The 13,431-nt window shown below is 42.4% G+C and overlaps 1 protein-coding gene across 4 annotated transcripts in view; it reads right to left on the reverse strand.

Annotated features, from left to right (window-relative positions):
• The window catches only part of babam2 (BRISC and BRCA1 A complex member 2), a 198,737-nt gene that overhangs the window by 135,628 nt on the left and 49,678 nt on the right, over window positions 1-13,431 (reverse strand). For all 4 annotated transcript variants that reach the window (XR_016491855.1, XR_016491854.1, XM_021584324.3 and 1 more), the window contains exons 5-6: window positions 6,243-6,437; window positions 4,633-4,707 (exon numbers count right to left, since the gene is read on the reverse strand). Coding sequence is in view for 2 of the 4 variants with exons in the window: in XM_021584324.3 (XP_021439999.1) it covers window positions 4,633-4,707; window positions 6,243-6,437 (270 nt within the window). In the remaining 2 variants the exon portion in view is untranslated. The remainder of the gene's footprint in view (window positions 1-4,632; window positions 4,708-6,242; window positions 6,438-13,431) is intronic.

Here is a 13,431-nt window from a genome sequence, read left to right on the forward strand (position 1 = left end):
ACACACACACACACACACACACACACACACACACACACACGTCCCCTGTTGTGACCATTTTCCCAAGTATCTCTGTGCAGTCAGACTTTGATTATTTTGTGCCACCAGGGCCACAATAATTTGATTGCCAGCACTGCCGCTACCTGGGTGGGGGTACCCCACCGGAATCCCCACCGGCCAGGTTCAAGGTCATCAAGGTTCTCATTCCTTATATTATGCTCACCCATCCGGGGGCTTGGGTTTCATTGGACCAACTCTGTCAGGTTAGCTCAGACTAGAGGGGGCTGTGCTGCTTTAGTGGGTCTCTGACCGTGTTGATCTTTCTGTCTTGGCTGTTAATAGGTTACTTGCAGTAGGCCTATACAACGGATAAAGATTTCTCCTTAGTGTGGGTCGCTCAGGTGTCTGACAAATGTCTTTGTTTTTTATGACAGTGTTTTTCTTTCTGCTTGCATTTTGTATTTTTTTGTGTGTATTTTCAGTAATTTATGTAATTCAGGGCTCATCAGTAAAAGAGACCTTGGTCTCAGTATAACTCACTGATATTTAAATATATATATTTTTAACTACAAAAAAAAAATCTTATGGGGCAGAATTCAACAGTGTGCACCACTAGGCTTTAATATGCTTGGATAATATGCTCCCTCTGCATGAAAATTATATTATCAAACAGTAGGCTACTTACATCATTAAAGAAGAATACGATCGAAATGCACATTACCATGAAACTGATCGGATCAAATGGTTGGCATGCAGATGCAGCATTTGAGTTTCACCCGTAAAATGTGAAGAATTATCATTCACAATTGACAGTGATGGCCTTATATATAATTAGGTAGGCCTAACTTGCTGTTTTAGAATTATTTTTTTATTTTTCTGAGTCACTATTTCTACTGTGTAGGCATAGGCAATTGTTACATTTGGATGATGCATTATAGGCTACAGTGCCTTCGTAAAGTATTCAGACCACTTGACTTTTTCCACATTTTGTTAGGTTACAGCCTTATTCTAAAATGTATTAACTTGTTTTTTCCCCTCATCAATCTACACACAATACCCCATAATGACAAAGCAAAAACATGTTTTTCGAAATTTTAGCAAAATTATTAAAATATAAAAACAGAAATATCACATTTACTTAAGCATTCAGACCCTTTACTCAGTACTTTCTTGAAGCACCTTTGGCAGCAATTACAGCCTCGAATTTACTTGGGTATGATGCTACAAGCTTTGCACACCTGTATTTGGGGAGTTTCTCCCATTCTTCTCTGCAGAGCCTTTCAAGCTCTGTCAGGTTGGATGGGGAGAGTCGCAGCACAGCTATTTTCATGTCTCTCCAGAGATGTTCGATCGGGTTCAAGTTCGGGCTCTGGCTGGGCCACTCAAGGACAGTCAGAGACATGCCACAAAGCCATTCCTGCGTTGTCTTGGCTGTGTGTTTAGGGTGCTTAATCTTTGCTCCAGTCTGAGCTCCTGAGTGCTCTGGAGCAGATTTTCATCGATGATCTCTTTGTACTTTGCATCGTTCATCTTTGACTCGATCCTGACTAGTCTCCCAGTCCCTGCCGCTGAAAAACACCCTCACAACATGATGCTGCCACCACCATGCTTTACCGTAGGGATGGTGCCAGGTTTCCTCCAGATTTGACGCTTGGCATTCAGGCCAAAGAGTTCAATATTAGTTTCATCATACCACATAATCTTGTTTCTCATGGTCTGAGAGTCTAGGTGCCTTTTGGCAAACTCCAAGCAGGCTGTCATGTGCCTTTTACTGAGTAGTGGCTTCCATCTGGCCACTTTACCATAAAGGCCTGATTGGTGGAGTGCTGCAGAGATGGTTGTCCTTCTGAAAGTTTCTTCTATCTCCACAGAGGAACTCTAGAGCTCTGTCAGAGTGATAATTCAGGTTCTTAATCACCTCCCTGACCAAGGCCGATCTCCCCCGATTGCTCAGTTTGGCAGGGCGACCAGCTCTAAGAAGAGTCTTGGTGGTTCCAAACTTCTTCCATTTAAGAATGATGGAGGACAATGTGATCTTGGGACATTCAATGCTGCAGATATGTTTTGGAACCCTTCCCCAGATCTGTGCCTCAACACAATCCTGTATTGGAGCTCTACGTACATATCATTCAACCTTATGACTTGGTTTTTGCTCTGACATGCACTGTCAACTGTGGAAACGTATATAGACAGGTGTGTGCCTTTACAAATCATGTCCAATCAATTGAATTTACCACTGGTGGACTCCAATCAAGTTGTAGAACCATTTCAATGATGATCAATGGAAACAGGATGCACATGAGCTCAATTTAGAGTCTCATAGCAATTGTTTTTGAATTTTAAAAACATTTTGCTTTGTCATTATGGGTTATTGTGTGTAGATTGCTGAGAATTTGTATTTATTTAATCAATTCTAGAATACAGCAGTAACGTAACAAAATGTGGAAAAATTCAAGGGATCTGAATACTTTCCTGGGGCACTGTATGTATATTCTAAAATTATATCATACAATAAGCTACATGTGGGTACAAACTTTCATTAGGAAATTGTGCTGCTGTACCTAAAAACAAAAAGCACTACACCACTGCCCCAACAACAGATATTAGACAGCTTCACAAAAATGGACTGATTGAGAAAATCACAGCTTTCATTACACAAAGCCTACTGTATCTGACTGCCATAGATAGAACTTCATTGCGCAATAGCACCATATTCTGCATTCACTTGAAATTATATGATTTAAAACAATTAAAAAAGTTTGAACAGAAAACCGCTAACCTATAAGTGTGATTGCCTATGAATATGATTTGATGGCAGAAATAGGGACCTTGTTGATAGCTTTGTCAATAAATCAACTTTCTTTCAAAAATGTTATGTTAGTGCCTACAAAACTCCTTCCCACAGGGCTTGCATGTTGTTGACATGCCTATCTGGCTTGGGGACAATACCAGGTGGGGACACAGACAACATCTTTTAAAAAGTAGGCACATACCTAAAAGACCAACACCAATGACACAACAATGTAATTGCATGTATACATATTAGCATGGGTGACCCCAGTGGGAACCAAACCCCACGACGCTGAAGTGCAAGTACAATGCTCTACCAACGAAGCCACACAGGACCATGTCTATGGACTTCAGTGTATGCCCATATCCTGCTTCTGTAGACAGATAGCTGATTCACAAAGGATTTGCGGTACGTTGCCTGAAAAAAAGAATTGGGCAATGTTTATATGGTTCCCTTTCAAACAGCCACATTTTTACCACATTCTTGTCAGCATTCACCATTTATATAGCCATTGTTTAGCCGCACCTGAGCAAGAGACATTACACTTTGACCCTGTTGTTGCGACTGTTCTGGTAACCTGACAGGACAGCAAGCTCTAAATTCTTCAGATAGAAATGCACTGCTTTAATTTCTTCACGTTCACAACACCGTTAGCAGCTCGCCATACTTGTAAACAATTACCTTGTAATGTGTTCATTTTCCTTATGGGTAATAAAAGGTTGGCGACAGTTAAACTCAAAACGTTGTCTGATATGTTCTGGTAATTATGAGCTGGCTAGCCAGCTAGATAAAGTTGAATAACATGCTAGCATCAAACCAAAACGTTGTCTAAAAAGTTGCTTTTACTTGCTTGGCTTGCTAGATTGACATAGCTATCCTAACATTTTAAACAGATTTCAGGGGCAAAAAAATTAACAGGTAATGCCATTTGGATTAGGCTGCTGCAATGACATGCAGACTGCCATTTTTGCGTTTATACTTTTCCATAATGACAAGGACAAGTGTGATGTCAGACAACAATGTGATTTAATGCGTGCCAAAGACGGTAAGATGAAAGGCGACGTTTTTACTGAGGGGTTGGTGGGATTTTTAAATACATTACCGCAATTATAACTACGTCGTTTGGCAGGAATAAAAGTACAGGTTTTGTCGCCGGCGATACCTTTCAGATATAAAGAAAAGTCAGAAAAAAGTTGCCGGAACGCTAAAGTTGGCTGTTTTTTTTTAAAGGGATAAGATAGTCCACTAACTGTGTCCAGAGAGACTGGCGCGTTTCAGTGCTGAGAGACATGAGGGACGAAAGGCCTGTGATGCTGATGACAGCTGCTGTTTTCCTTATGTTTAACATCATTTCTTCTCACAAACACGTCGCGAGCTGGAAAAGGCCAGCGAGCTTGGGCCTCCCGAGGCCTAGCTGCACAACCACACGCAGTGAAAAGACGGAGAGGGGGAGAGAGAGAGGGAGAGAGAGAGCGATGGAGGGAGGGAGAGAGAGAGAGCTTGGTCTGCGCAGCCTGCAGACACCACTCAGCTAAAAGCTGATAGGAAGTGACGGGCTGCTGATTAGTCAACTCACAGCCCTGGCGACCAGTGGCTGTATGTGTACGGGGCTGCGCACACACTGAACACACAAAGATTGAATAGATACATACAGATTGAGAAGGCACACACACACAATCCTACACACAGTTCGTTCTAGCCCTGTATATATCTGCTGTGCTGCATGCTTAAAGGCATACAGTGATGTTTTGCCTTTGCACACACGCACGCATATTCCTTTGCGCGTGTGTGTGTGTGAGCACATGTATGAAGGGGGGGGGGGGTGTTGGTTGGTTGGTTACCTTGAGGAGATAGACAGGGATGTTGCTGAAGTCCACAGGGAGCTTGAGCAGGAAGCGAGCGGAGAACTCCCCCGTCTGGAACACGAGAGGCAAAGAAAAGAACATCACACCGTGTACAGATGGAGAACAGACAGGCACACAGGGTAACACACAGGTCATATTGAAACAGCACAGGCACACTGCATGGGAATGATTAGGGATGGCTAAAGATGAGTGAATTGCAAATGAGATTTCAGAACCTGTTTGAATAGATCTCATCTATCTGTCTTAATGGGACGATTTTTGGACGAATTACAGATATTTCTTTCCTGATTTTAGGGAGCTATTGATCCTACGGATTTTCAATGTGGTTAATTTGCTGACTAGCTAGGTCTAAAAGGTTAATTGTATTTTTAGCCTACAGTCTAGAAAAAATGATAAATCCATTGAAAGAGATACTTTTTAGCCAGTTGTTCTGAAAGTAGCACTCACGAGACAAAAGTGGTCCCCAAAAATTGCATACTACGTCACATACGTGCAGATATGTGCACCGCGTCATTACTCTCTCTCGCTCTGCTGTGTGTGCATCTTTCTAGCTGTCACTCAAATGGTGAGGGGCTGAAAGCTCATTGGCTCGCTTCAAACTCAAATTGCTAAGGGGCTGGCCCACATAAGAGAAAATGGCACAGCTTCCATTAAAACAGTCGCTTTCAAAACTAGGGATATTGTGGCTAATTGAGGCAGAACAGTCATTTTGCATGTATGAACTACACATCAACACATCCAGCCCAAAGCTAGAGGTATAAAAAAATACTGTAAGTTCCGGAGAATGTCTTTAACAATTTTTCCAATAAAAATTATGTAAAAATGTATAAATAACGCAGATGAACTATGATACGACTAAAGGAATTAAGAGATGTAGAACAATAAAGCCATCTTAAACATATCACTGTCTGTTACCCCACAGACCACACCAACCCTAACCACATCCTTCAGAGGCAAACCTCATCTGCAAAGACAGAACTTTCACATGTACACATTGAAATGTTCCTAAACATCATCCTTTCCCATCAAGGCACATATAGAAGACCTTCTATTGCATAAAAGTAATAGGTTAGTTAGGGAGTGTGTCTCCACACACACACACACACACACACACACACACACACACACACACACACACACACACACACACAGAGTAGACACAGACATGTACACACGGCCTTGCTTTGAAACATGCTTGGGGCGCCACATCCTCACCTAGCATAATCCGCCCTTTCACAAGGCGGTTCAGTGACAGCGACATTCACTTCGCTGCTGTGAATTTATTAACCATGTCGCCAGCTGAACTGCCGGTGTATGTCTACATTACGTCTGGGTTTAGGTGCTGCAATTTATATAGGTTTAGATAGGATGAGGTTTAGATGTGGGGGTCAAATGTTGGAGAGAATCAAGAGAAACTATAGCCTCATATCAGTCCGTCCACAAAATTAAACCAGTGCAAAACTTTTAAATAATCAGTGCGCAAAAATATTTCAAACAAAGAGAAGCTGAATGCTGAGCCACATACTAGGCACAACTCTGGGTGGATGTAACCATGCCCTGTGAAGTGGCTGTATCATGTAGCGTACCCAGCTGTTCTTGTGCCCGGCGTAGATCTCCATGCTGCGGCTGTAGTTGGGGTCCTCGAGCAGGCTGTCGTACTCGAAGAGCAGCCGGGAGCTCTCGCGCAGACGCTGGCACTGATACTGGTGGTACTGCTGGATAAGCTCCTTCACCAGCTGAAGCAGGCACTCCGGGTCCCCCGCATCCCACTGGACCAGGTGCTGGAGAGAGAGAGAGTGAGAGGTTGTTAAGAGGGGTTATTGTTTAGACCTTGGCGCAAAGTTAACTAAATAGCTTGAACAAAATATCTGAAAGCCTATACAACTCAAAGCATGTTCATTTTGGGACGATATAGTCTCAGTTCATGATCTATGTCATCCATTCTGGTATCTAACTGCAGAGAACTATCCTTTGAGGCACTGACTTAATTTCATCTACACTAGAGGCCATCTACACTAGCCATGTAAGAGGAGCGAAATCAATTGAAACGAGGAAAGGAATTGAAAACACAATGGCGAGGAAAGAGCCCCAATGGTTCACTAGAGCCCCATTGACATCCATTACGGGAATAATCCCAAACTATCCCATTTACCCCCGCTCCTCTTCCTGCATCGCAGGAACATGACATCGCCACAGGATTTCCTGAAGCGACACAGAGCTGCGTCGGTTCGCAGGGGAATCCTTTGATCATTCCCACCCCCAATGCATTATATCTGACCTCATTTGCCAAAATGGTTGAAAGAAGTGGCTCAAAAAGGAGGAGAGGAAAGTTACCAAGAGAAATGTTAGTGATGGGAAGGAGCATTGTTTCAAGGAAGCGGATAAGGATAGCAGGGACCTGGCCAATATTTTTTTGGCGCTCCAACCTTTTTGGTACACAATGGTTTGGTTAGGCATCAAAGACTGGACTTTGTGAGCCACAAATGGAATATTTTCCATTTAGACGACAGAGAGGGGGAAAAATATACTCCGGGTGTTGTTAGGACACTCCTGATCATTAAATTAAACATGTTGAGTGCATTTTGAGTTCCAGTTCCATGCAGTGTACGCTATTTTGAGTAGTGGACAGAGCGACCCTTGCGTGTCTGAACAGTCCATTGTACATTTGCGATAACTCTCCTCCCATAAACAGGGCATTTGCATGAACAATGCCAAATTCCCCTGACCTCACTGACTGAAGCTGACAACAGGTATGCAAATGTACAGTAAAAAAAAAAAAAGGCATAAACAAGCAACCACCTGTCACGAATCGGTAAGCCTTGTTACACAACATCTTGCACTGGCCTAATTATACAAAACAGGATGTTATTGCTCCCTCTGAAGGGGGGTAATTGTTCACTGACGTATGAGGAATACAAATACAACATTTTAATTTGAGTGACACTGTGCGAAAACAAACTGCGGGAAACATGTCAGCCAAATAAACACAAATGGACGACTGAGCCTAGATGCAACGTAGCACTACGCAGGGGTCTACTGTCGACTTACTTTGAGTAGTAGAGGAAACTCAATAGTTCAAAATGTGGCATACGAGTGTGAAAACAGTGGCAGTGACTGAGTTTGTCACACTTTTTGGACTTTTAAATGACAGTGCTCTTGTTTTTTTTCAACATGATTGTTCCTCGCTTCAGTGAGCCACAACTCTGTCTGCAGGCTTAGCTGAAACACACATACAGATGGAGAAAAGAGAGGGAAGATATATGGCGCTGGAGCTTGCCCATTTGAGCGAGACCTACAGTAAGCAAGTCATCATTATGGACAGGACTCACAACAACACTAGGATGGGCAAGAAGGCAGAACTTCACGGATCAAATCAAAGTCATTCAGTACAAAATGGAGTGTTGAACATGTGTAGCTGACATGAAAGGATATTTTCTTTGGAAGACAATATAGTCTAATGACCATACCCATATGATTTTGATCAGTTTGTCTTAGAGAGCACACTGCATCAGTTCAGGTCAGTTCCATTTCAAAACCGGTCAATCCAGGCTTGAATTCAATGGACACACTTATATCGAAGTTTAAATTCTTGTTTGGTATGGAAATCAAACGGATCTCAACTCTGGTGAACTAAGTCCACGAACACAGCCCTAAAAGCTCCCGTGAAGAAGTGAAAGCTAAACCTGTCACTGACCCCTTCTGAAAGCAGGATCCAAGCCAAATGGCCAAACGGTGACTAGACAACAACAAACAACTGAGTCATGACATAACCGGTAAAGACATAACCACAATTCCAGTCTGATGGCAGCTGGTCCAATGTGTATTCTCTGCTCATGCTGCGGTTTGTATGCATCACTCCGTTTCTTTGGCGTGTTGTAAAGCAGTTCTGTCAACCGGCCATAGGTCAGTCCAGTTGTAGAGCGAATGTATAGATAAAGCAACGACTATGAACATGAGTGTGTGGATAAGGAGGGCCATAGGTCCCAAAAGTAGCCCATACCAACCCCGATGCATTGGGGAGTAATGATGACACAAGGCCAGTCTTTGACCTCTATCAACTTATCTGCTCGGCTGTCTGTAAGTCTGTCTGTCTACGTCAGTCTGTCCATATCACATCAGAAGAAAGCTTCCATTGTTTCCTATTGGACCACACCCCTCCTCCTGGAATCGAACAGGGAAGCAGAGGGCAAAGGCAGGCCATTCAGTACCGGTGACCTCATCATCATGAGCTGCGAGTGGTTACCAGCAATGTCGGGCTTCCCGAAATATGGGGGAGATGCAAACAAGGACGGGCATTGTCCAAAGCGGCAGCAAGATGGCCCAGAGGCAGGAACGAGCTGAAACTGAGGAGGGACTGAGAGGAAGTGCTGTGTCAGGATTGTGACATCACGTATCACTGAAACTTCACTGAGGAAGGGAGAGGGAGGGGGAAAGGCAGCAGAGGGCGAGAGAAATAAGCAAGAGCTGGAGGGGCAGGGATATACTAGTGATACAAGGAAAACTTCCTCTTAACAAACCATTAGTGCTACTTTTGTGGCTCACAGATGGTAGAACGGCATTGTAATTGATTCTTGAGTCTAAACGTTCACAATGGTGTAATTAAAAAGGTAGGCCTACACCAGGGATCATCAACTAGACTCAGCTGCGGGCCCATGTTTTCTTGAGGGAATGGTCGGGGGGCCGGAACATAATTACAAATAATTTGACCATAAGAAGGCCAAACAGATATGTTTGACTAAAACATAATCTTTTCAAACTGTTTTGTTTGAACTTTTTTCAATATACATACACAAATACTACATACATACAGTGCCTTGCGAAAGTATTCGGCCCCTTTGAACTTTGCGACCTTTTGCCACATTTCAGGCTTCAAACATAAAGATATAAAACTGTATTTTTTTGTGAAGAACCAACAACAAGTGGGACACAATCATGAAGTGGAACGACATTTATTGGATATTTCAAACTTTTTTAACAAATCAAAAACTGAAAAATTGGGCGTGCAAAATTATTCAGCCCCTTTACTTTCAGTGCAGCAAACTCTCTCCAGAAGTTCAGTGAGGATCTCTGAATGATCCAATGTTGACCTAAATGACTAATGATGATAAATACAATCCACCTGTGTGTAATCAAGTCTCCGTATAAATGCACCTGCACTGTGATAGTCTCAGAGGTCCGTTAAAAGCGCAGAGAGCATCATGAAGAACAAGGAACACACCAGGCAGGTCCGAGATACTGTTGTGAAGAAGTTTAAAGCCGGATTTGGATACAAAAAGATTTCCCAAGCTTTAAACATCCCAAGGAGCACTGTGCAAGCGATAATATTGAAATGGAAGGAGTATCAGACCACTGCAAATCTACCAAGACCTGGCCGTCCCTCTAAACTTTCAGCTCATACAAGGAGAAGACTGATCAGAGATGCAGCCAAGAGGCCCATGATCACTCTGGATGAACTGCAGAGATCTACAGCTGAGGTGGGAGACTCTGTCCATAGGACAACAATCAGTCGTATATTGCACAAATCTGGCCTTTATGGAAGAGTGGCAAGAAGAAAGCCATTTCTTAAAGATATCCATAAAAAGTGTTGTTTAAAGTTTGCCACAAGCCACCTGGGAGACACACCAAACATGTGGAAGAAGGTGCTCTGGTCAGATGAAACCATAATTTAACTTTTTGGCAACAATGCAAAACGTTATGTTTGGCGTAAAAGCAACACAGCTCATCACCCTGAACACACCATGCCCACTGTCAAACATGGTGGTGGCAGCATCATGGTTTGGGCCTGCTTTTCTGCAGCAGCGACAGGGAAGATGGTTAAAATTGATGGGAAGATGGATGGAGCCAAATACAGGACCATTCTGGAAGAAAACCTGATGGAGTCTGCAAAAGACCTGAGACTGGGACGGAGATTTGTCTTCCAACAAGACAATGATCCAAAACATAAAGCAAAATCTACAATGGAATGGTTCAAAAATAAACATATCCAGGTGTTAGAATGGCCAAGTCAAAGTCCAGACCTGAATCCAATCGAGAATCTGTGGAAAGAACTGAAAACTGCTGTTCACAAATGCTCTCCATCCAACCTCACTGAGCTCGAGCTGTTTTGCAAGGAGGAATGGGAAAAAATTTCAGTCTCTCGATGTGCAAAACTGATAGAGACATACCCCAAGCGACTTACAGCTGTAATCGCAGCAAAAGGTGGCGCTACAAAGTATTAATTTAAGGGGGCTGAATAATTTTGCACGCCCAATTTTTCAGTTTTTGATTTGTTAAAAAAGTTTGAAATATCCAATAAATGTCGTTCCACTTCATGATTGTGTCCCACTTGTTGTTGATTCTTCACAAAAAAATACAGTTTTATATCTTTATGTTTGAACCCTGAAATGTGGCAAAAGGTCGCAAAGTTCAAGGGGGCCGAATACTTTCGCAAGGCACTGTACACACACACACACACACACACACACACACACACACACACACACACACACACACACACACACACACACACACACACACACACGATGCCAGCTGATTAATGAATTCGACTGGCTGAGAAACACTGCCTGCCTCTCTCTCGTCCCGACCACTACACGTTCATTATTATGGGACAGTTGGAGATCGAATTTGAATATTGAAACAATGTTGCAAATGTCAGAGAGACAGACAGCAAGGATTATACAAATATCTGCTGTTGCTACCTAAATGTTAGTCTAAAAGAAATGTGAGTTAATGTCTAGATGCTTTTATAGTGGAGATCAAGTTTATAACTTCCCTGCCTGGGCTGATGAGACAGTGGATTGCTCAGTCAGATGGAACAGAGTAAATAGGCATTTTAATGTCATTGTAGTTAGCAGGTGGTAACTTCTGGATTATAAACTGGGTGGTTTGAGCCCTGAATGCTGATTGGCTGACAGCAGTGGTATAACAGACCGCATACCACGTGCATGACAAAACATTTATTTGTACTGCTCTAATTATGTTGGTAACCAGTTTATAATAGCAATAAGGCACCTCAGGGGGTTTGTGGTATATGGCCAATATACCACGGCAAAGGGCTGTATTCAGGCACTCTGCGTTGCGCATAAGAACATCCCTTAGCCATGGTAAATTTGCCATATACCACACCCTCCTCATGCCTTTTTGCTTAAATAGACACCGGCTGGAATGCGCTTTTAACCAATCAGCATTAGACCCACCTGTTAGATATTTTTTTATTTATTTACAAAAAAATATATGGGGGATTGGAAATTATGCAGACAAATTATTCACAATGCTTGCACTGCATCCTGTGTTCCTTTCCGTAAACTCCAAACCAACAGACAACACTATGGCAAGATAATTAATTCGATTAGTTATTCGGTCTTAAATTCCTTTTTTTAAAGGCCCAGTGCATTCAAAATTCTGCTTTCCTGTGTTTTGTATCGTATTGTACAACAGCTGATGAAACAAACACTGTAAAGGTGTGAAAAAATGTGATCAGTGTTGCTGGTTGAAAATACAATTTACAGAGGACCTTATAATTGCATGGGTGGGAGTTTCGGCTTGCCTGGTGTCAACACCAGAAAGTAAATTGGTTATAGACCAATAACAAAGAGAGTTCCAATCCCCTCTGCCAATTAGAGTGAGTTTTACGTTTTCCCCTCCCCACTCAGACAGAAAAAATTCTGCTTGAAAAAAAGTGTTTTGCTAAAAAGCTATTTATGTCCATTTGAATGGAAAACTATTACAGTAAGGTACTTAATTGTTACCCAGAAATGATTTGATATTGATATAAATACGGCTGCATTGGGCCTTTAAACAACAGCATTTTAATAAAAAGGGGGGAAGCATAGACTACATAAAGACAGTCAGAGGTCACTGACAAACACAATCTAGCTCCAAACCTGACAAGGTAGTATACAAATCCACAGGACTGGTTGATGCAATTCCATTAGAGAAGACATTACATTTCATTGGATGCAGTCTTGGGGAAAATACAATAACTTTCAGCAAATTGGGCATCATTTCAGATTCCCAAACCAATAGGGAGCTAATAGAACAAGGTCAGGAGAAAATGGGTACAAAGTGTGAAATCACATGTTCTCAAGAACAAGCTGTAGGCCCCCTCTCACTGAAGAGACCCAAGCTGACAGAATTATGTCTTCCTCTGCCATAACGACTGTGTCGTGCCGATCCAATATTTCACTGAGCCGCACCGAGAGAAGGGTGCTGCCATCTGAAATTTAAAGATAATTATATAGGCCAAGGCAAATATTTGTTTGTGTATTTAATGTGATTTTTATATATGCTGGCAACCTGATCCAATAAATCTCTTGCTGACTTGAACGTATCAGGCATTAAAAACTCCCAAGTATTAAATTAATCTGCAGTTAGTCTTCTAATTGAAGTGTGGACTCACGCCCTGTTTCGCCCACGGAAAGTGCCAAGTCTAAGATCACATTAAATTGCTCTTGTCATGTGTTTAAGACACTTGGCAATGGAATCCTCAGCCCTGTAGTGTTCCTAAAAGACAACCATGCGGCTTGGGCCCAACATGGCACTACAGTGGTGGCTCCACTAAATGTTCTGCGATTATGCTGTGGGACTTAAAGGTCATTTGTGGTTTAGTACGGTACCCTGCGTCACCACTTCATTGCTCCAGACCAGAGCAAGGGGGAGTTAGAGCACTGATTATGCTTTTGGCGCTACTGTGTCTCTAATTGACAATGAATGGGCGACATAAACCTAAATAGAAACTGATAATTGTGCACGACTTCAGTGTTATAAAAAACTGGA

Source organism: Oncorhynchus mykiss, chromosome 25 (genome assembly GCF_057628025.1).
Source record: "Oncorhynchus mykiss isolate SJ-2025 chromosome 25, ASM5762802v1, whole genome shotgun sequence".
Taxonomy (NCBI): Eukaryota; Metazoa; Chordata; class Actinopteri; order Salmoniformes; family Salmonidae; genus Oncorhynchus; species Oncorhynchus mykiss.